Source organism: Panthera leo, chromosome B1 (assembly GCF_018350215.1).
Source record: "Panthera leo isolate Ple1 chromosome B1, P.leo_Ple1_pat1.1, whole genome shotgun sequence".
NCBI classification, from domain to species: domain Eukaryota; kingdom Metazoa; phylum Chordata; class Mammalia; order Carnivora; family Felidae; genus Panthera; species Panthera leo.
The window spans coordinates 202,926,283-202,946,444 of NC_056682.1; the positions used below are offsets into that span (position 1 = coordinate 202,926,283).

Sequence of the window (20,162 nt, forward strand, 5' to 3'; positions counted from 1 at the left end):
CCAAGCTGTACACTTGAGATTTCTGTGCATTACTCTAAGTTATGCCTCAACAACAAGCAAACAGTAATAACGGCCAAACAAATAGAATCTGTTAGAATCTGAGACCTTATTTGTCCTGTTTACCACTAAGTCCTTAGGTTCCTTGAACAGCTATATGCTGCTGAGACAATCAACATTAAAAAAAATTCAATGACTACCTGCCAAATGATACCCCAAAGTATCAAGGGCATCAAACAAGATGAGAAGGATAAGAAGGAATAAAGCATATACAAGGGCAGCAGCATCAACATGAGGAAACCATCAGACAGAACTACTTTACGTGGAGACGCAAGCACAAGACGCAGAGTTGGGCGCGCTTCCCACTCTCGGTGCTGACGTAACTGAAGGGAAACCCAATCAATGATCAGGCGCAGGGTAAGGCCCAGTAAGTGCCCGGCGCTAAGCTAGGTGGTCTGGAGGAAAGGGCCCTTTTTAAAGGGTCCTGAAATAAACTGACTCTCTGGAGAAGTAGTAAGAGAGCGAAAAAGAGAAAGAAAGCACCTCCCCTCCTTGAGGACACTGAAGAGTTCTCATTTATTTTGACTGATAACGTGAACTAGACAAAATTCTTTCAAAAGCCTTGCACGTACATGCAAGGCACTGATTTCCTGTGTGAAAACACATGGACCCGGACACACACAACACAGCTAAGAGCAGATGCATCAGAAGAGGAAGAGGAGGAGGAGGAGGAGGAGGAGGAGGAGGAGGAGGAGGAGGAGAAAGAGGAGGAGGAGGTAGAAGAGGAGGAGGAGGAGAAAGAGGAGGAGGAGGAGAAAGAGGAGGAGGAGGAGAAAGAGGAGGAGGAGGAGAAAGAGGAGGAGGAGGAGAAAGAGAAGGAGGAGGTAGAGGAGGAGGAGGAGGTAGAGGAGGAGGAGGAGGTAGAGGAGGAGGAGGTAGAGGAGGAGGAGGAGGTAGAGGAGGAGGAGGAGGTAGAGGAGGAGGAGGAGGTAGAGGAGGAGGAGGAGGTAGAGGAGGAGGAGGAGGTAGAGGAGGAGGAGGAGGTAGAGGAGGAGGAGGAGGTAGAGGAGGAGGAGGAGGAGGAGGAGGAGTGCACTGGTTCAGAGAGAAGGCTTCTCTTACGGGACTCTGCAGGATCATAGACACCCTCTTTTTCTGCTCCATCATATTGAAGTCCTGGCGAAGGTCCGGTGCCATGTTCCTCTCTCGCAAGTACTCCGGGTTGTTCTCATCCACCCTGTCGAAGTACCTCTCCTTGTGAGGCGCTGTGGTCGGGGGTGGCGAGGTCACCACCGCAGCCCGCGTGTCACCGTTCATCGTACAGTCTTTCTCGGCTCCTACAGAATCAACACACAAGACAGCGTTGTGTTGGAGTCAACGTCCGCTAGCATTTCACAGCCAGCAGCCAGCCTGACAAACCCAGCCTCCAGCGTGACAGGGCTGTGACCAATGGAGTCAGAGCCACGGCGTGTGAGGCTTCTTTGTGGCCTGAGGCACACGGTGTGCATCAGCCACCTCCCACCCCTTCTACGAACCCAAGGCCAAGGGCGTCTGATCTTGCCATTGTTCCTCACACACAACAGAACAATCTCACAAAGCTATTAAGTCCTCTGTCAAAGTGAAAAAGAACTCGATATTCAACTGTGACAAGACGGTTTAAGTCACGATGTTGTCCCACCCAGACAGGACCTACCAACAGCAGAGTTCATTTCTGGAGAAATCTGATTTATGGTATTTTTCCAAGATTATGTCAGTACTGATTTTGCAAAGCATTTTCCAAACACATCAATAAGAAGCTGCTCACACATCTGTATTCATCCAAATGGGAAATACTCCTCATCAGCATCACCTTTTCAGTTCAAAGAACGGCAGGTCCTGAAAATGTCAATGTGCCCTAATTTGTGACTAACCTAAAAGATGCCCAAATGACTCAAATTTAAAAATCTGTTATTATAGCTACTTATTTACACTTTTTAATCCCAATCTTTTTATCTGAAATGATGTTCAAATACTAAATTATATTCTTTAACTACTAAATCTCTAGACAACACCCTTTACTAATCAATTAGTTTAATTACTATTGTTCGTATAAGACACTGAATGACAGCTTCAACTACATATATGCAGTACTTACTGAGCACCTGTTATGTCTAGCCATTGTGCTAGGCACAAAAATTAATCAGACACTGTCCTCACCTTGGGGAAGCTGGAGTCACAAACTGAGAGAGGAGGCACTGATTCAGAAGTCATCAGCACCGGGACAGTGCAGTTAAAGCCGGAGAGAAGGGGACACTGGCTAGCAGAACACAACTTGAGAACAAGGGGCAGAACCAGCACCTAGAATAGTTCCCAACATAGAGCTGTATATAAACAAAAGTTTTTGAATAAATTAAGAACAAGAAGGAAAGGAAACAGATACAGGGTGAGAAACAGACTCAGGGGCCACAGGCAGGATTTGAATGGTGAGTGGACAACAGCTCCTCAAGCCACACGGGATAAGCAAGGTAGAGATTTCCAAGTTGATTAAATTAGCAACTGAAACGTAATTGGTGCCCCTTCCTTACACACTACACACAAAATTCAGCCCAAATGGAACACAGACGTAAATGTAACAGCAAAATCTATAAAATTCCTAGAAGAAAACACAAGAGTAAATCCATGAGACATCAGGTCAGGCAAAGTTTTATGGCACCGAAAGGACAAGCAACAAAAAGAAAAAAAGAGATGGATTGGACTTCCACAAACTTAAAAATGTTTGCGCTTCAAAGGACACATAAGAAAGTAAAAAGAGAGCCCACAGAATGGGAGAAAATATTTGAAAATCATGTATCTGGGAAGAGATTTGCATCCAGAATATATAAAGAACTCTTACAATGTAATAATTAAAATAACAATAAAAAAACTTGAGAATTATCAAGTGACCTCAGTGGATACCCCAAAGAGCACAAGAACTGAGCAGCTGAAAGGGCCTAAATTCTTGATCCACAAAATCATGAGCTATGGATAATAAGATAATTATTTTAAGCTGCAAAGTCCCAGGACAGCTTGTTACTGAAATAATGGTGCTCAGGGGAAGGAGAGGGTGTATTGCAGACACTGGTTTTCACTTGTACGTGATCCTCTCAACTTCCCTATTTGGTTTCGTGGTTGTGTTTGTTTTTTATTTTAAAGATTCTATTTTTAAGTCATCTCTATGCCCAACATGGGGCTTGAACTTACAGCCCCAAGATCAAGAGTCACAAGCTCCACCGACCTAGCCAGGCAGGCGCCCTTCCCTATTTGTTGACACATCACTGTTTTCCTCACTTCACAGATGAGGGAACTCAGCTACTCAACAGAGAAGGCGCAGGGCTGGGATTCAAAGTGCAGGTCATCTGCTGCAGAGCTTTTGTTCTTAACCTGTAAGCCATACTGTAAATAATGAGGATGACAGTGGGAGGGGACAGAGGCAGCAGTGGGGGGGAGAAGGTCCCCAAAGGGATGAGAAGGAATGAAATCAATGGCCTGAGATGCTACATTGCTACATGTCTCGTAAGTCAGACCAATGCCACTGACTTTGGACTGCAATGTGAATAGCAAGGCTTTTTTTTTTTTTTTTTAAACATTTATTTATTTTTGAGAGACAGAGCATGAGCGGGGTAGGGGCAGAGAGAGAGAGGGAGACACAGAATCTGAAGCAGGCTCCAGGCTCTGAGCTGTCAGCACCGAGCCCAACATGGGGCTCAAACCCACGAATTATGAGATCACGACCTGAGCCGGAATCAGACGCTTAACCGACTGAGCCACCCAGGTGCCCCTGAATAGCAAGGCTTTAAAGAAAAGTTTATATAAAAAAATATCTTACGGTATCAACAGCCAAAGAATCAGTTGGAGAAAACCTTTTTTTTTTTTAAATAGAGATCAATTTAAATATTGTTCTTCTGAAACCTAAAGATAGGACAGAAATAATATATGCTTCAAGTGACACATTTCAAGGACTCAAAGACAAGGTATAAAAACAATCAGGGACTAAAAGTCAACACAGAATAAATAAACCCAGGACCTGAATGTAGTCTTTAAAACTTACCCTTCTCTAAACATATCCCATAAAATTTTAGTTTAATCTGTTTACTTTAACCTAGTTTGTTCTAAAATAATGATGCAAAGAATAAAATAATGGTTGTCTAATGTTTCTTCATTGGATGTAAATGAAGCTGAACATTCTGAGCCAATGAAACAAAGGTTCTATATCAAGGATAAAAGAGAGAGGAAGAAGAAGAATATGCAGTATTGTTACTTCTCTATTACTGAGTCCCAATTTGAAGACATTTTCACCAATTAATAAGGACACAGGCAACATTTTAGAGGCAACCATCGCTGGTTCTTGGTTCCCAGAGCTGACTCACAGAATCTCTGAAACACTTGTTAAAGATAAGGCAGAGATTGCTCTCTTTTTATTACAAACTGCCATGTGAATGGGATAAGACGCAGAGTGCAGACTAGATATGCATGTGTTCCTTTCCTTCAATAAGGAAGTCTATAAATTTAAATCAAAACCGAAGTATACATATTCTGAGCCTAATAATCAAGAATAAACATAATTCCATTTTTAAAGCACAAAGCTATATTTAGTTTTTGTCAATTGTGCACTCAAGTTTCATGAGCTTAGTTTTTAGGAGCATGTTAAGACAGCAAATTTTTCTAGGAAGATCTCTAAAACTAAGTTATTACTTAATCCAAATTTTTAAAAAAGAAATGGGGAAATACAGATGCAAAAAAATTTCTGGCAACATTAGAGTATTTTAAAATAATTTAAAAGGTAGTAACAAGCTCACTAGTTGTTAATGTCTAACAGTACATGAATGGTCATAACATAAATATTAAAATCTGCTCAATACAGTATTATGAAACTATAGATTCTTTGGCATAGCATACATAAGAGATTATACCATATAAGTGAAAAACTATAAATAATTTTTCTCTTCTATTCTATAATATTATCAATACTGTAATTATGATTACACAGACAAGATGACACAGTAGCACATGAGCTGTACTAAAGCTGAATAAATTGATAAAAGGCAAGAATGGATCAGCATTTCTCCATCTCAATATTCTGTAAAGTTACTCTAATTTTACCTGTGTAAAAATGTTAAGATTTCACTAATCTTAGTATGTTGATACTTACAATCAACGAAATCTCTGGGAACAATCCATTCAAATACACAAATGCACTCAACAGAACCCAAAGGTCTGGATGAGCCTTGACTACCAAGCTTGGCTTGCCCACGTGACATCTCGCACCCACCCCCTGCCCATGTCACTCCTGGACACGCACTCCTGGACACGCAACTACCTCCTAATTAGTTTCTCTACTTCCTGTCTCCCAATAATCCCCACACCAACCCATTCCCCCAGCGAAACCAGGAGTTTAAAAATGTCTGATGATAGCACTCACTCTCCTGCTTAAAACCTGATGGCTAACAATAGGTCTTTAGCTGAATCCTGATCTAAATCTAAAAATGACATATGAAACAATAAGACATCTGAACATCAACCAGTCTTGGATGGCATGAAGAAATTATTGTTAAAATTTTTAGGTATGATCTTATTATGGTTATATTAGCTACATAAGACACACACACAGAAATACTTATGGATGAAATAACATGGTATCTGGAATTCGCCTAAAGCTTCTCTGGGGGTGGGAGGGAGGAAGAGTAAGGCTTACACAAAACAGATAAGACTGGCCATGAGCCGGTAACTGTCGAAGCTGGATGAAGGATAAAGCAGGATTCACTATATATTCTGTATGGTCCGAAAGGCTCCATAATTTTCCTTCCTCTTAGAATAAAGCACGTCTCAAAACCCCTTACGTAAGCTGGTCCCCGCGTGCCTTCAGATGAACACATTTCAGCAAGTTCTTTCACACGAATATCACTGATACTGGGATGAAAAGACATTTTAAGATTAACACCCCTTGTCTAATGTCCCATAAGACACCACTCTGCCTCATACATTATTTACTGATATGGAAATGACAAAGTATGCCCTGGAATATTCTTTCTTACCAAAGGTCTTCTAGCCCAGAATGATCCACCTTGATATATAACTAAACCTTAGATCAGAAACCAGACAGATTTTTGCTTCTCTAAAATAGCTATGAGATCGTTCTAAAGCTTGTGGGCAGATTCAGTTATTTCTTGGCATCTCCCTTCCGGCACAGACATTTTGCTAATGGCTACCTAGTCTGGCCATTCACTGAATTTATCTCTGAATCCCTAAAGGCAGAACACTCAAACCAAAGGCTGAAACAAGAAGGTGGCCATTAACAAAATTCTCGGGATAAAGCGTGTGCTAGAAGGTCACGTCAGTTCCTAATTATTCTTAAAACATTTCTCAGGAACCATGACTGCCAGGTGATAATGAACTTCTCCATGGAAAATAAACCAGGAGGTATCAAAAATGCTCATGTGGTGATAAAAGTGGTACTTTCTGCAGGTGTCCTTGGCCATCTGACACCTAACTCCAGACAGCCTTTGGAACTGTCAACAGGAGAACAAGAAAAGAAGTGACCTCTGCAGTATCTCCCTTTATTTCTGTTATCTCCTAGTGCTTAACAGATCTCCACTACAGCTACTTTCCCCATTATGTGTGAGGCACCAGAGATAAAAAGTTAGAAAATGAGTAGATGAGAGACAAGTAAATGTAATCAAACACTCTTGGTGCCATGACAGAAACCTACTTACGTATCAGCGAGAGAGAAGTGCCCAACGGTGGCAGGTAAAAAGAGCAGCGACGGTGTTAGGGGTGGAACTGTATCCCCGCAAAATTCATTGTTTTTTCATTTTTTTGGAAATTAGGGTCACTGTAGATGTAATTAGGTAAGACGAGGTCACAGTGAAATAGTATGGATCCCTAATTCAATATGACTGATGTCCTTATAAAAAGAGGACATTTAGATACAGACTCGAATATAGGAAGAACGCCGTGTGAAGAAGGTAGGGGTCAGCTGAGGTGACGCATCTACAAGCCAAGGAACAGCAAAGACTGCCAGAAAGTCACCAGCAGCTAGCGGAAAAGCCTGGAACAGATTCATCTTCACGGCCTCAGAAGGAACCAACCCTACCGACACCTTGATCTTGCATTTTTGGCGTCCAGAACCGAGACACAATGAATTTCTGTCGTTTGAGTCACCCAGGCAATGGTACTTTGTGACGGCAGCCCCAAGAAACCAATACAGAGGGCTGTCTGGAAAGCTTCACAGAAGAGATGCATTTAGAGCTAAGGGGTTGCTTCCAGGAGGCTCGGGGCAGGTAGCAGTCACCTGGTGAACGGGTATCGACTGAGCTTTAAGGACAGCAGCAGAGACAGCACGGTGAGCGAGCGGTCAACCACCCCCGCTCTCACGCGTAATGCCTGGCACCCCGCAGGAAGGTGCCGAAGGAGCCTTTAATGACCCACCTGAACTGTTCTCTCTTGCAAACCTTTCAGCCCCACTCACTGTCAGGATCCAACTCAAACATATCCTGCTCTGTGAAGTGTTCCCAAGCCTCTGAGCTTGGCACTTGGCCTCCAGGGCTCCAAGGAACTTTACACTCACCTCTGTTCGGCCACTTTCAAACAGGACCAAATTATCTGTATGCGTGCTTGCTCCATCACCAGTCTGTGGGCCCACAAAGAACAGAGACACTCAAACTCTAGTTCACTTTTGTAAACAAGCCCCGTGAGAGTGTTTCGCATACAGTGGGGACTCAAGAGAGACCCTGTTTGTTCTTGCAGTAGAGTGTCTGCTACAAGAGACACCCTAACTTCTCGGGAAGGGCTCTGTGAGGTTTGTGCCCAGAATGAAACTGCATCATCAGGACACACTCAATGGTACAGATGGTAGAATCGCCCCCCAACAAAACAGGAACAAAACACGTCGCTGTGAGAAGTGACGGAGATGTGAATCTGATTGTGAGAATCATTTCACAGCGTATACACATGTCAAGTCATCACGCTGTACACTTTATTTTTTAATTTTTTTTTTTTTACGTTTATTTATTTTTGAGACAGAGAGAGACAGAGCATGTACGGGGGAGGGGCAGAGAGAGAGGGAGACACAGAATCGGAAGCAGGCTCCAGGCTCTGGGCCATCAGCCCAGAGCCCGACGCGGGGCTCGAACTCACGGACCGCGAGATCGTGACCTGAGCTGAAGTCGGACGCTTAACCGACTGAGCCACCCAGGCGCCCCATACACTTTAAATATATTACAGTTTTGAGGGGCACCTGGGTGGCTCAGTCAGTTAAGCGTCCAACTCTTGACTTCAGCTCAGGTCATGATCTCGAGGTTCATGAGTTTGATCCCCCACGTCGGGGGGCGCTGACAGTGCGGAGCCTGCTTGGGATTCTCCCTCTCCCTCTGTCTCTCTGCCCTCCCCAACTTGTGTGTGCTCTCTCACTCTCTCTCTCTCAAAAAAAAAAACTTTAAAAAATAAATGTATTACAATGTTGTCAATTATATTTCAATAAATCCACAGGAGAAAAAAGCTTAAAAAAAATGTGTAGTCTTTGCTGGAAAAAGTGACAGCATTTTTTTTAAGTTCATTTATTTATTTTGAGAGAGAGAGAGAGAGCGGGGGGGGGGGGGGGGGGGCAGAGAGAGAGGGAAAGAGAGAGAGAATCCCAAGCAGGCTCTGCATTGTCAGCACAGAGCCTAACTCAAGGCTCAAACTCATGAACCAAGAGGTTGTGACCTGAGCTGAAACCGGGAGCCAGTCGCTTAACCAACTGAGCCACCCAGGCACCCCCAGAGAGTGACAAGCTTTTAAACAGGAGGAGCGGACACTGATGGCTAAGCTCACACAAAGGGCTGGGACAGTGCTGCATGGATAGTCCACACCCTGTCCAGCGCCTGGGCTGGGAAAGCAGAAGAGACACAAAAATCATGGCCAAAAATTCATGATAAGTTCTTAGAAACCTACAAGTCTGGAAGGGGTGCTATGCCAGTCAGAAGAGGAGTCCCCAATACCTACTGGCAGGAGGGAGTCCAACATTGGAGCCCTCTCCCAAATAAAACAGAACACAGCCAGAATCAGTTAGAAGCCCTCACTGCTCACAGTACCAGCCTCTTTCTCCACCTCCCCTCGAGGGCAAACACCCACCTTCTGTGTAAGACTCTTCTTCACAGGTTCAGGCTGACTGAGTGTCCTGCCCTGCTTGGGGCCTCAAAGCTAAGTACAAGCCTTTAATTACTCTGATCGGATCATTTCTATTCCTGTGTCTCCGGATGTTCCCTTGCTGATGAAACTGCTCCAAAGTCCCCTTTAAAATAATCGCTGCTTACTATTTGGTTAAGTGCTGATTTAAAACTCAATTGTATACGCATTAACTCATGTTTTCCCACAGATAAGATAACTGAGGCACAAAGCAGTGAAGCAGCCAACACAAGGGGTAGCATCTGAACTCCAGCTGCCTGGCTCCAAAGCGCCTGCTCCTAACAACACCATACGCTAACCTCCCCACCCATATGTTGTCCCAGCACAGATCCGATTAGAAAAGAAAGAAAAAATAAAAAGTCAAACTGAATCAAAACAATGCTTCCCAGCCTTGTGGCCCACACTTCTGCTCCTTTTAATCAGGAAATGATAACCTGGGTGGGTCTTCTTATGTCCTCTCTCCCTTAGGATGGATGGTTAATTAACAAGTCCCCAGCCTAAATCTTACACAGTTTAGTTTTTGCATTCAGTCATATACCTGCTGTTGTTCTTTTAACTGTTTTTTTTAAAGGTTTCTCTTTTTTAATGTTTATTCATTTGCGGTGGCGGGGGGAGGGGAGCTAGCAGGGAAGAGGGGCAGAGAGTCTTAAGCAGGCCCCATGCTCAGCACGGAGCTCGACGAGGGGCTCAATCCCACCACTGTGAGATCATGACCTGCCAAAATCCAGAGTCAGACGCTTAACCGACTGAGCCGCCCGGGCACCCCTAACTATAGTTTTTTAATCAACCCTGTGGTGTACTATTACAGAGTCGAGTTGCTTGTTTAAGGATGCACAGCCATAAATGGAAAAGCAAGAATTTGGAAATAAGACTACAGTTTGGAGCCTGTCCACATGTGCTGACGACAGGACCCTCCAGTCCAGGGGTTAGTGCGAGGCAGTGGACAAGCCCCTGCGTCAGACCCCAGTGGTCAGTCCCACTACTTCCACTGCAGAACTTCAACAAGGACCAAGTCTTCATCCATAAAGTAGAAATATCTCCCTAACGTAATGAATCAAATGAGACAATGCAGCCTAGAGCACCTTGGGGGAAAAAATGAGAAAATGCTACAGAGAAATAATTATCATTTCTAGGACTCTCAAACTCCACACCTAATTGCTCTCAATCCAGCTGAGGAGAATACAACTAGGAAATGCAAGGGACGTAGGAGAGAGCCCAGCGCAGGAACTTTATGGCAGCGTGCCAAAAGTCCCTGCAGAGCACCAAGCTCCCACCCAGCTCTGTCCACTTAACAACCCATTTGCAGGTGGAAAACGGACTCTGAGTTTCCAGTTCCTGAGGCCTCAAGATGAATAAAGGGCCAAGTCAGGCCACGGACCCAAGACCACTCGCTCCAAACGCCAAGCTCATCCCTCAACTGCTGTACAAGAAGTCAAAAGTGGAACACTGGCCAAGAGCAGGAAAGCAGGGCACTCTCTCCCCACCATTTAGCACAGAACAGACCTGAAGATCGGTTAAGTGCATGGACGGTGAAGAAATACAAAGTCATCCTCCATTGCTGATTTCACAAAATTTCCTTTCGTCCAGAAAAATTATAAAGTGACATCCAGCACTTTCAGATGGCACATGAGCTCATATTGATCAGTTTACTCTCAAACAAGGGCTTTTCTTTTTTTTTTTTTAAGATTCTATTTTTTGAGTAATCTCTATCCCCAACATGGGGCTCAAACTCAGAACCCCAAGATCAAGAGTTGTAAGTTCCACCCACTGAGCCAGCTAGGTGCCCCAAACAAATGTTTTTCAAGAAAAAATTCCACATGGCATGCCTGGGTGGCTCAGTGGGTTGAGCTTCCGACTTTGGCTCAGGTCATGATCTCACAGTTCGTGGGTTCAAGCCCCGCATCAGGCTCTGTGCTGACAGCTCAGAGTCTGGAGCCTGCTTCGGATTCTGTGTCTCCCTCCCTGTTCCTCCCCTGCTCATACTCTGTCTCTCAAAAATAAACAAATGTTTAAAATTTTTTAATTAAAAAAAAAAGAAAGAAAGAAAAGAAAAAAGTTCCACAAAGGAAACTGCAATTCAGATTTCAAGAGAGGAATCTGGGAGAAAAAACTTTACATATGGTACCTCACAATTCAACAAATAACCCCCACTCCACGGGACAGTCTCCATTGCCATTACTCTACTGATCCACACATTCTAAGCCACATGCCCTGAACCACCATATATAATCAAGGGCATAACTCAACTTCATCCTCCGATAGTGCCAACGACTTTCTCTATTTTTGCTCCTTCACAATCCCATTACTGTCCTTCAATTACTATTTTTAGTTTTCACTATATTTTTACTGAAGCAATGGACTCTTCCAAAATTTACTGTTTTACTGAAACAAGACTCTTCCTGGATTTCATTCTATGAGAGTGGCTTACAAAGTAAGGGTCTGAGCTGGATTTCTGTTTCTTTTTCTGGGGGGAGGGAGAAGGTGAGGAAGTCTGGCAGGGTCATACAGAAGATTAAAAATACTGACCACAAAAACAAAGTGTTTTCAGAATGTAATGGTCAGTCACTAAATGTTCCTATTTGTGAAGTAACTGGTTCCTGTGGAAGACAAATGCTAACCAGAAGCTTTGAAGATAGTCAACCAGGGCAAAAAGACAGAGGGCACGTTGCCAAGTGCACGAAGAAATGCATATTCCACACACGCGAAGGTCGAGCTGCAGGCTCCTTTATTAACTCTGGGACTTCTGAAAACAGGGCCAGGTTTTTCTCTTTGGAGCTGGTCAGGAAGCACTTAAAATCACAAGCATAAGCCTAAGTAAAATTCTGCCAAAAGTATATTCTCTGAAAAGTAACTATGCCTGCTGACGGAGAACGAAAACCCTTTTATGCTATACTTATGAGCACACAAGTTTTTCGATGGTCTAGTTCTCACAAAAATAAGGATATACTGTCAGGTGCAAAAAGCAAAATACAAACAATGATATATGTGTGGTGGCTTTTCATGAGGGAGAGGAGGGGTAAGAAAAATACCTGTACTTGCTTGTATTTGCATAAAGAAATGAAAGAAGAATATACAAGAAACTTAAAATGGTGGTTTTCTTGTGAGAAGTGAGAAGGATCTGGATAGATGGAGGACAGAGATGGCCAGGAGAGTCTTTACTGTTCATGTATGTGTATGTATATATATATATATATATATATATATATATATATATATATATATATATACACACACACACACACATATATATATATGTGTGTGTGTGTGTGTATATATATATATATATATATATATTTTTTTTTTTTTTTTTTTTTTTTTAAGTGTAATTTATAGGGGCATCTGGATGGCTCAGTCAGTTAAGCGTCTGACTTCGGCTCAGGTCATGATCTCATGGTTTGTGGGTTCGAGCCCCACATCAGGCTCTGTGCTGACAGCTCGGGGCCTGGAACCTGCTTCGGATTCTGTGTCTCCCTCTCTGCCCGCCCTCCCCCACCTTGCACTCTATATCTTGCTTTCAAAAATAAACATTTAAAATATTTTTTTTAATAAAGTATAATTTATAAAAAAAAGAAAAATTTTAAGACATAACACCATGAAGAACATAAATAATAAGCATCACTGAAGGTATAAAATGAACAGAATACACAGTACATTGTATTTCCAGCAGCATGATGATACCAAACATTTGTTTACAGCTTATAGTTTAATATATATTGTTAGATGTTTTAGTAGGGTGGCCCTTTCCTGATTTTACAGGTGATAAAATGTAGGTTCTAAGAGACTGTCTCATCCTAAGTAAAGACTGCAAGAGTTGATAATGTAGAAGGTTAAACGAGCCCCTCCCAGTCTCTCCTCCAAAATGATTCTGTTCATATCAGAATCATTTATAACCCAATATTTCTTTACATCAGTAGTGGCTGATTAAAACGGGAGTATTTATTTAAATCCATATTGGCTCTAGTTTGCAGCCATGACTTCCATCTTGCCAAAAGCACTGGAGTTCCTGCCCTACAAGTACCAAAGGTCACTTCCTTCTCTAAGGAAGCAAATAAAATGCTCTTCGGTGTTAGAGAATGACAGACAAGGCTTAGCGCTAAAGAACAGGCCACTAATCGCACTGGCCTTGAAGTCTGTAGCTATTAGGGGATATGGTCCAGCTTGCTAATGGAGAGAGACAGACCAGGCTTTATGAATTTTCGTGGCCTATCAGCATCTCGCCCTGCTGTCTAGGGCACAGGAGGTCATCCTTAAGTGTGTTAACCTGAGGAGTTAGTAGGCAGCACAGCAGACATGAGGACCTTACAGCTTTTCTGACTCAATGTTGTAAAGGTCTCCGCAGTAGACCCCTTAACTCTGACCCCTTTGTTTTGTAAAATTTTTTTTTGTTTATTCATTTTTGAGAGACAGAGGGAAACCGAGCATGAATGGGGGGAGGGGCAGAGAGACAGAGGGAGACACAGAATCCGAAGCAGGCTCCAGGCTCCGAGCTGTCAGCACAGAGCCCGACGCGGGGCTCAAACCCACGAACCGTGAGATCATGACCTGACCTCAGTCAACCAACTGAGCCACCCAGGTGCCCCTGACCCCTTCATTTTAAAAGCAGGAAACCTGAGGATCAGAAAAGTAGAAGACTTGGCACACAGGGAATCACTGGCAGAGAGCAGCAGCCTAGGGTATGTCTAGAGTCAATCAAGGCCAAGTGAGAGTTACGAACTGTGTAATCCTGGACAAGCTGCTGTAACTTCTCTCTGGGACTCAGTCTCCTCATCTATAAACTGGATGTGGTGATGGAAACCTTGAGGGATATTGTAAGAATCCGAAATGCTGTCTGCAGAGCATTTAGCAGTGTTTGGCAGACAGGGCACGCACATTAACAAGCAGCTATGATTACTGGACTCACCTAGGACACACGTGTACACACATAATTTATTTCTCATTATCACTATCACTATGTTAACATCCAAAAAGCTCTGAAGTCTTTAAAAATTCTGGATGATATCTGAAAGGGGAAATTATGAAAAGCCTTAATAACCATAAACCAAAAAGAGGTCAAAACCAAATTCAGACAAAGGAAAATTATGCCTCAAACTGCATACCTTCATCAGTTTTTACTTTTCAAAATGGTGCCATTTCAATGGACAAGACATTACTGCAGTGGAGGAGACAATCCCAACTTGAAAAGGCTCTGCACTCAGCCCGCAGACAGAAGTGACAGACCCTGGCAGAGGGGCCAGGCAGTTGGCACGATGAGTGAGTAAGTGGCATGGTGCATTCGAAGGGGAGAAGTGCCTACGGGAGGGGGCCAAGAGGACAAGGAGGTGGGGAGCAGGTCCAACATTAAGGAGGAGGGCGGAAGAGGACTCTGGAGAAGGTGACATCACCCTCACCATAATGGTGAAGGCATCCAGACACTCCAGGCACAGGGAAAGCCAGAGCCAAGGCCAGGAATGAGGACCGGCATTTGCCTGGAGATAAAACAAAGTCTGTTTCTCATCATTTTCTTCAAGCATTAAAATATTTCATTTACATTCAGGCAAATAAGCAAAGATACGAAAAGGTCCACTCAACCCTAACTTGTCCCAAACAGGACTCTTAATCTTCCCCTAGTCTTGTCTCCCTGCTTCTACCCTCAAACTCCTGTAACTTGTTCTTCATAAAAATATAATCAAACCATGTCCTGCCCCTGCTTAATACCCACCAATGGCTTCCCACAGCCCCTGGAATAAAATCTGAAATCCTGACCAGAGCCAGCAGGGACCCTCCAAGGCTGGCCCCTAGCCATCTCTCTGCTGTGATGTCCCAGATACGTCAGCCTCTCTTCTGTCCACAAACACACCCAACCCCTTCCTGCCTGACAGCTTTACACTTACCTTCTCTCTGCCCACAACAAACTTATTCCAGCTTCGCCGAGTGTCTTACTCCTTATTTTAGGAGCAAGTTTTGGGTCAAATTTCACCTATAAATTTTGAGATTAGTTTCCCTGCCCACCCTAGAGTAGCCCCTACTCCCACCTCTCTCAAATCACCCTGGGTTTTCTTTGCCTTCAATGCACTCGTCACCACTTTCAGGGCACAGACTCTGGAGCCAGACTGCTTGAGTTCAAATTCCAGCTCAGCCACTTACCGACTCTGTATGCTTGGGAAAATTTCTTAACTTCTTCGGCCTCATTTCCCACATGTGAAATAATAAGGCTTAACAACAGTACCACCTCAATGCGTGTAAAATGCTTGAAAACAAGTATCTGACACATAGGAAGCATTCAAATGTTCGTTATTAGTATCACTGTCAGAAATGAGTATTCCTATCTCGCTATTAGAATATAAACCCAATAGGGCAAGAGGCTCATCTGTACCATTTACTCCTGTATTACAGACTCACACTTTATACACATAAATATAGGGGGAGAGACAGACAGACAGACATGTCCAATCTAACATTCTGGACTGGTAATGCTAATATAAGCATTTGGATGCTAGAGCATTTGACTGTAAGAAAAGCCATCACCTTGCTTCATTTAATCACAACTGACATATGACTCAAGAGACTCTGGGGACGCAAGCAGCTAACTAAACAGGCTCCAAATCTCCACCTGCCACTCACAAGGACAGCAAGTGGACAATCTGTATATCAAATTGGGTTTTGTGTTTTGAGGTGCCTGGGTTTTACATTTCCAAGAATTACGTCAATTCCCAAAGTCGGTATACAAAGCAAGGCCAGGAGCTCTATGTGTCTCTAGCTGACTAGATTTGAAGATTCAAGCAAGTGTAACTCCCAGAGGCCGGAAAATAAGAAAGAATTCCAGACCTCACAACTAAGTGTGCATGGTAATACAGTGAGACTCATAAACACTGCGTAAGATCCAGCCGAGCAAGATAGGAGGCACAGGTTGGCCAGACACGTGTAAGTATAGAAAATTCTATACAGATGTGATGAGGAAGAAAAAACCCACTCTGCAACCTAGTTAAACACATTAGGAAGGACCGTCTAACAACACTAGCATGAGAATGTTTCCCCCAAAAAGTACATTAATCGGTATCAGGGGGAAGAGTTTAATAGTTACAGAGGAGTAGGATGGAGAAGTATTTAGTCATAAAAATGATCTTAAGAGCAGTATGTAAGACACGGGCAACACTTCAAGTTATTCAAACGGCGTGCACAAAATATCACTGCAGCTGTGACAAGTACACAACAGTGACAGAGGCCAACATGGCTAGACAGAGGCTCTGTCATCCGCTCCTTCACTCCACAACCCCTAGTATCTGTTGGCTGAAATAAGAACAGGCTGTTTGCTCGGCTAGCTCTGTGTGATCCCACAGCTCTGTTCTCCACCTGGAATCTGCCTGGAATCAATATTCTAAGGGAGGCAGTACATGGTAAGAAAGACTGAGTGGACAACCCTCCGGTCCCACAACTGTGGAGAGGACAGCGACGCTTAATGGGAAGAAGGGAGGACTGTCGCCAGGCTTCAAACTCCAGCCCAGATACTACTAAGAGGGTATCCTGGGCAAGCTCACTATTTGTACCTCAGTTTTTTTATGGTTAGAAGGGGGTCAATAATAATATCCACCTCGCACAATTGTTGAGTGAACAGGACATGCTCAACACGATGTCTGTTTGATGCAGTCCCGTGCACCTGCCAGTGTAATCATGACAGCTGGTGCCTGAAAACACCGACCCTCGGTCACAGACGGCATCATTGTTCATATCTCACCCACCAAGCCAGATTCAGACTTTCAGAGGAATGAATACCAGAGGAACTCCCTAAAGTTACTGAGTAGACAGATGCGGCTATTAAACAGAAAGATCTAGTTAACTGAATATTTTGATTAATAAAATTGCCGGTTTTCAAAACCCTCAAATATAATAAAACATACTTAATACTAATAAATACTGAACAAATCAACCTTTGGTAGTTAACATTCTCTAGAATCATTTATGTACGTAAATGAATGTCAACAGCTCTCAAATATAAACCCCTTATTTTAAAAAGTACTAAATATGTTGGGATTGAAGGAAACCCTGTAATCTTTGCATACCCCTTTGGGTTAAAAATGAAAACAAAATGGCTAAAAACAAGAACTATTTAACATCTGTATATGCATAGGTGCTTTTATTTATTATTTTTTTTAACATTTATTTATTTTTGAGACAGAGAGAGACAGAGCATGAACGGGGGAGGGGCAGAGAGAGAGGGAGACACAGAATCGGAAGCAGGCTACAGGCTCTGAGCCATCAGCCCAGAGCCCAACGCGGGGCTCAAACTCACGGACCGCGAGATTGTGACCTGAGCTGAAGTCGGATGCTTAACCGACTGAGCCACCCAGGCACCCCTGCATAGGTGCTTTTAAAACCTTAAAATCATGGGCACCTGGCTGGCTCAGTTGGTAGAGCACATCCGTGACTCTTGATCTCAGGGTTGTGAGTTCAAGCCCCACGATGGGTGTGGAGCCTACTTTAATGAATGAATGAATGAAACCTTAAAATCATGTGGCTATTGATTAAAATTTTAGAAATAAAACCTTTTTAATTCAAGGGAAAAAACAACTTGGAGGACAGTCGAAAAGAGTCACATTCTGGAAACCACTTACTGTTGATTTTACCCAGACATGTTAAGTGGCCACTGGAACTGTAGAAGAAATGCAAAATACAGGGTGAACATTAATAGTATATCCCCATAGGAGATCCTGTTTAAGCCCAGCAGAAGCCAACTGCTCTTTTCAAAGGAGAAAAAAAAAGTTTATCCCTTTCATTCATCCCATTTCATTTAATACCTGAATAATACTAGCACTTTTAACCTAAACAACCCAGCTTTGAAATGAGCAAATAATTCATTCTTTCCCAAGTATTTTATACTGTGTCTAGGAAAATCTTGAGCCTTGGTTTCACAGCCTGTTCTTCTTGTGGTTATATAAAATAGAAACAACCCACCAAAGTGTTCAGATCCAAGCTTCAAATGAATAGCAATGTTCTGTTTACTTAGGGGAGGCAATTCTATTCAGGTCCCAAAAGCATGGCATACTATACTTCAAAATTATTTCCACACAACAGTTCAGAACCCTTCTGAAAAACTACAGCCTATTTTAACAAGCCAGTAAAAATGCAAGGCACTCTTGGGGCACCTGGATGGCTCAGTCGGTTAAGTGTCCGACTTCAGCTCAGGTCATGATCTCTCAGTTCATGAGTTTGAGCCCCACATCAGGCTCTGAGCTGTTGGCACAAGCAGCTGTTTGTACCAACAGCTCAGAACCTGGAGCCTGCTTCGGATGCTGTCTCCCTCTTTCTCTGCTCCTCCCCTACTCATGCTCTCTCACAAACAAATAAACATTAAAATTTTTTTTAAATGCAAAGTACTCTCAAAATAATTGTAACATGGCAAATAAAATAAACATCCCAGAGGGGCGCCTGGGTGGTTCAGTTGGTTAAATGTCCGGCTTCGGTTCAGGTCATGATCTCGCAGTTCACCTCGGAGCTCTGTGCTGACAGCTAGGAGCCTGGAGCCTGCTTTGGAATCTGTGACTCCCTCTTTCTCTGTCCCTCTCTCGTTCACACTATGTCTCTGTCTCTCAAAAAAAGTAAATAAATGTTTAAAAAAAAAGTTTTATTTTTAATTTTTTTATATGAAATTTATTGTCAAATTGGTTTCCATACAACACCCAGTGCTCATCCCAAAAGATGCCCTCTTCAATACCCATCACCTACCCTCCCCTCCCTCCCACCCCCCATCAACCCTCAGTTTGTTCTCCGTTTTTAAGAGACTCTTATGCTTTGTCTCTCTCCCACTCTAACCTCTTTAAAAAAAAGTTTTTTTAAATAAACATCCCAGAAAATGTGACCCCTTCAAAAACTGCTAGTTGCAGGGCCTTGCCTAGGGTGGGAGCTCAAATGCAGTTGCCAAATGAAAAAGCAGAAAACTGTGTTCTAAAACAACTGCTTGAAGGGTAAACCTGACAATGGGAAGTGTACAGTAAAAGAAACCCCCAAATGGGTTAGGATTAAATATAAAGTTTTACTTCCAGGGGCGCCTGGGTGGCTCAGTCGGTTAAGCGTCCGACTTCAGCTCAGGTCATGATCTCACAGTTTGTGGGTTCAAGCCCCGCGCCGGGCTCTGTGCTCACAGCTGGGAGCCTGGAGCCTGCTTCAGGTTCCGTGTCTCATTCTCTCTCTGCCCCTCCCCCACTTGTGCTCTGTCTCTCTCGTCTCTCAAAAATAAATAAAAATGTAAAAAAAAAATTTTTTTTTTTTTTAAGTTTTACTTCCTTTTTGACTCACAGACTCTGAAAAGGAAACAGAGGGATCACTGAGATTTCCCCGCTCCGGCAGATCGGAAGTGGCTGCTTTGTCATTCCTCTGACCTCTACTTGAGGATGAATGTCTTCCCTGTGTTTGTTTACATCTCCAATTTCCCACAGGGTCTATTAATTTCTTTGTCCACCTACCTCTCAACTCCTGGTGCAGTTACTCCTACAAATTAAAAAAAAAAAAAATAGTATACCTACTGACTTTTTGTCATATTTGATTCCCCAGACTATTACTTTCTATAATTTTATTTTTCAATGAATATTTTAATATTTTGTATACTGAGGTCTGCAAACTTCTCCCTCTGAACTCTTCTCTTTAAGAGACACTCCTCATTCCTTCACAGACGCAAGTCCCACAAATGTTCCGAGACAGTTTTCAGGAATCATCTCTGATAAACATGCTATCGTGCTTTCCCCACAGTCTCTATAATTAGAAACATGTGTCCTTAATCCATCTGGACTTTATTTTCATGAATGATGTTTTCCAGTTATCTCATGGCCGATAATCGCCTCTCCACAGAGACACATGAGCGTGGTTCCCTCCCGACAGGGCCAGGGACACACAGGCGAGCTCTGGGGCAACAGCACGCCACCGCTTGCTCCCATCTACACCACCTGACCTGCACCTCGGTGGCCTCATCTCTAAGGAAATACCCTCAAGTCACATGTCCCAAGGTTGTTGGGGCA

At 43.2% G+C, this 20,162-nt stretch overlaps 1 protein-coding gene across 4 annotated transcripts in view; it reads right to left on the bottom strand.

Moving 5' to 3' along the window:
- ADD1 (adducin 1) overlaps positions 1-20,162 on the bottom strand; it is an 87,456-nt gene that overhangs the window by 44,608 nt on the left and 22,686 nt on the right. For 2 of the 4 annotated variants that reach the window (XM_042937038.1, XM_042937040.1), the window contains one exon: positions 1,120-1,334. In XM_042937038.1, coding sequence (XP_042792972.1) covers positions 1,120-1,314 — 195 coding nt within the window. In that variant the 5' untranslated portion in view covers positions 1,315-1,334. Of the gene's footprint in view, positions 1-1,119; positions 1,335-1,690; positions 1,837-3,841; positions 3,925-20,162 lie in introns of those variants that run through there. The other 2 variants (XM_042937039.1, XM_042937041.1) reach the window with 2 other exon arrangements.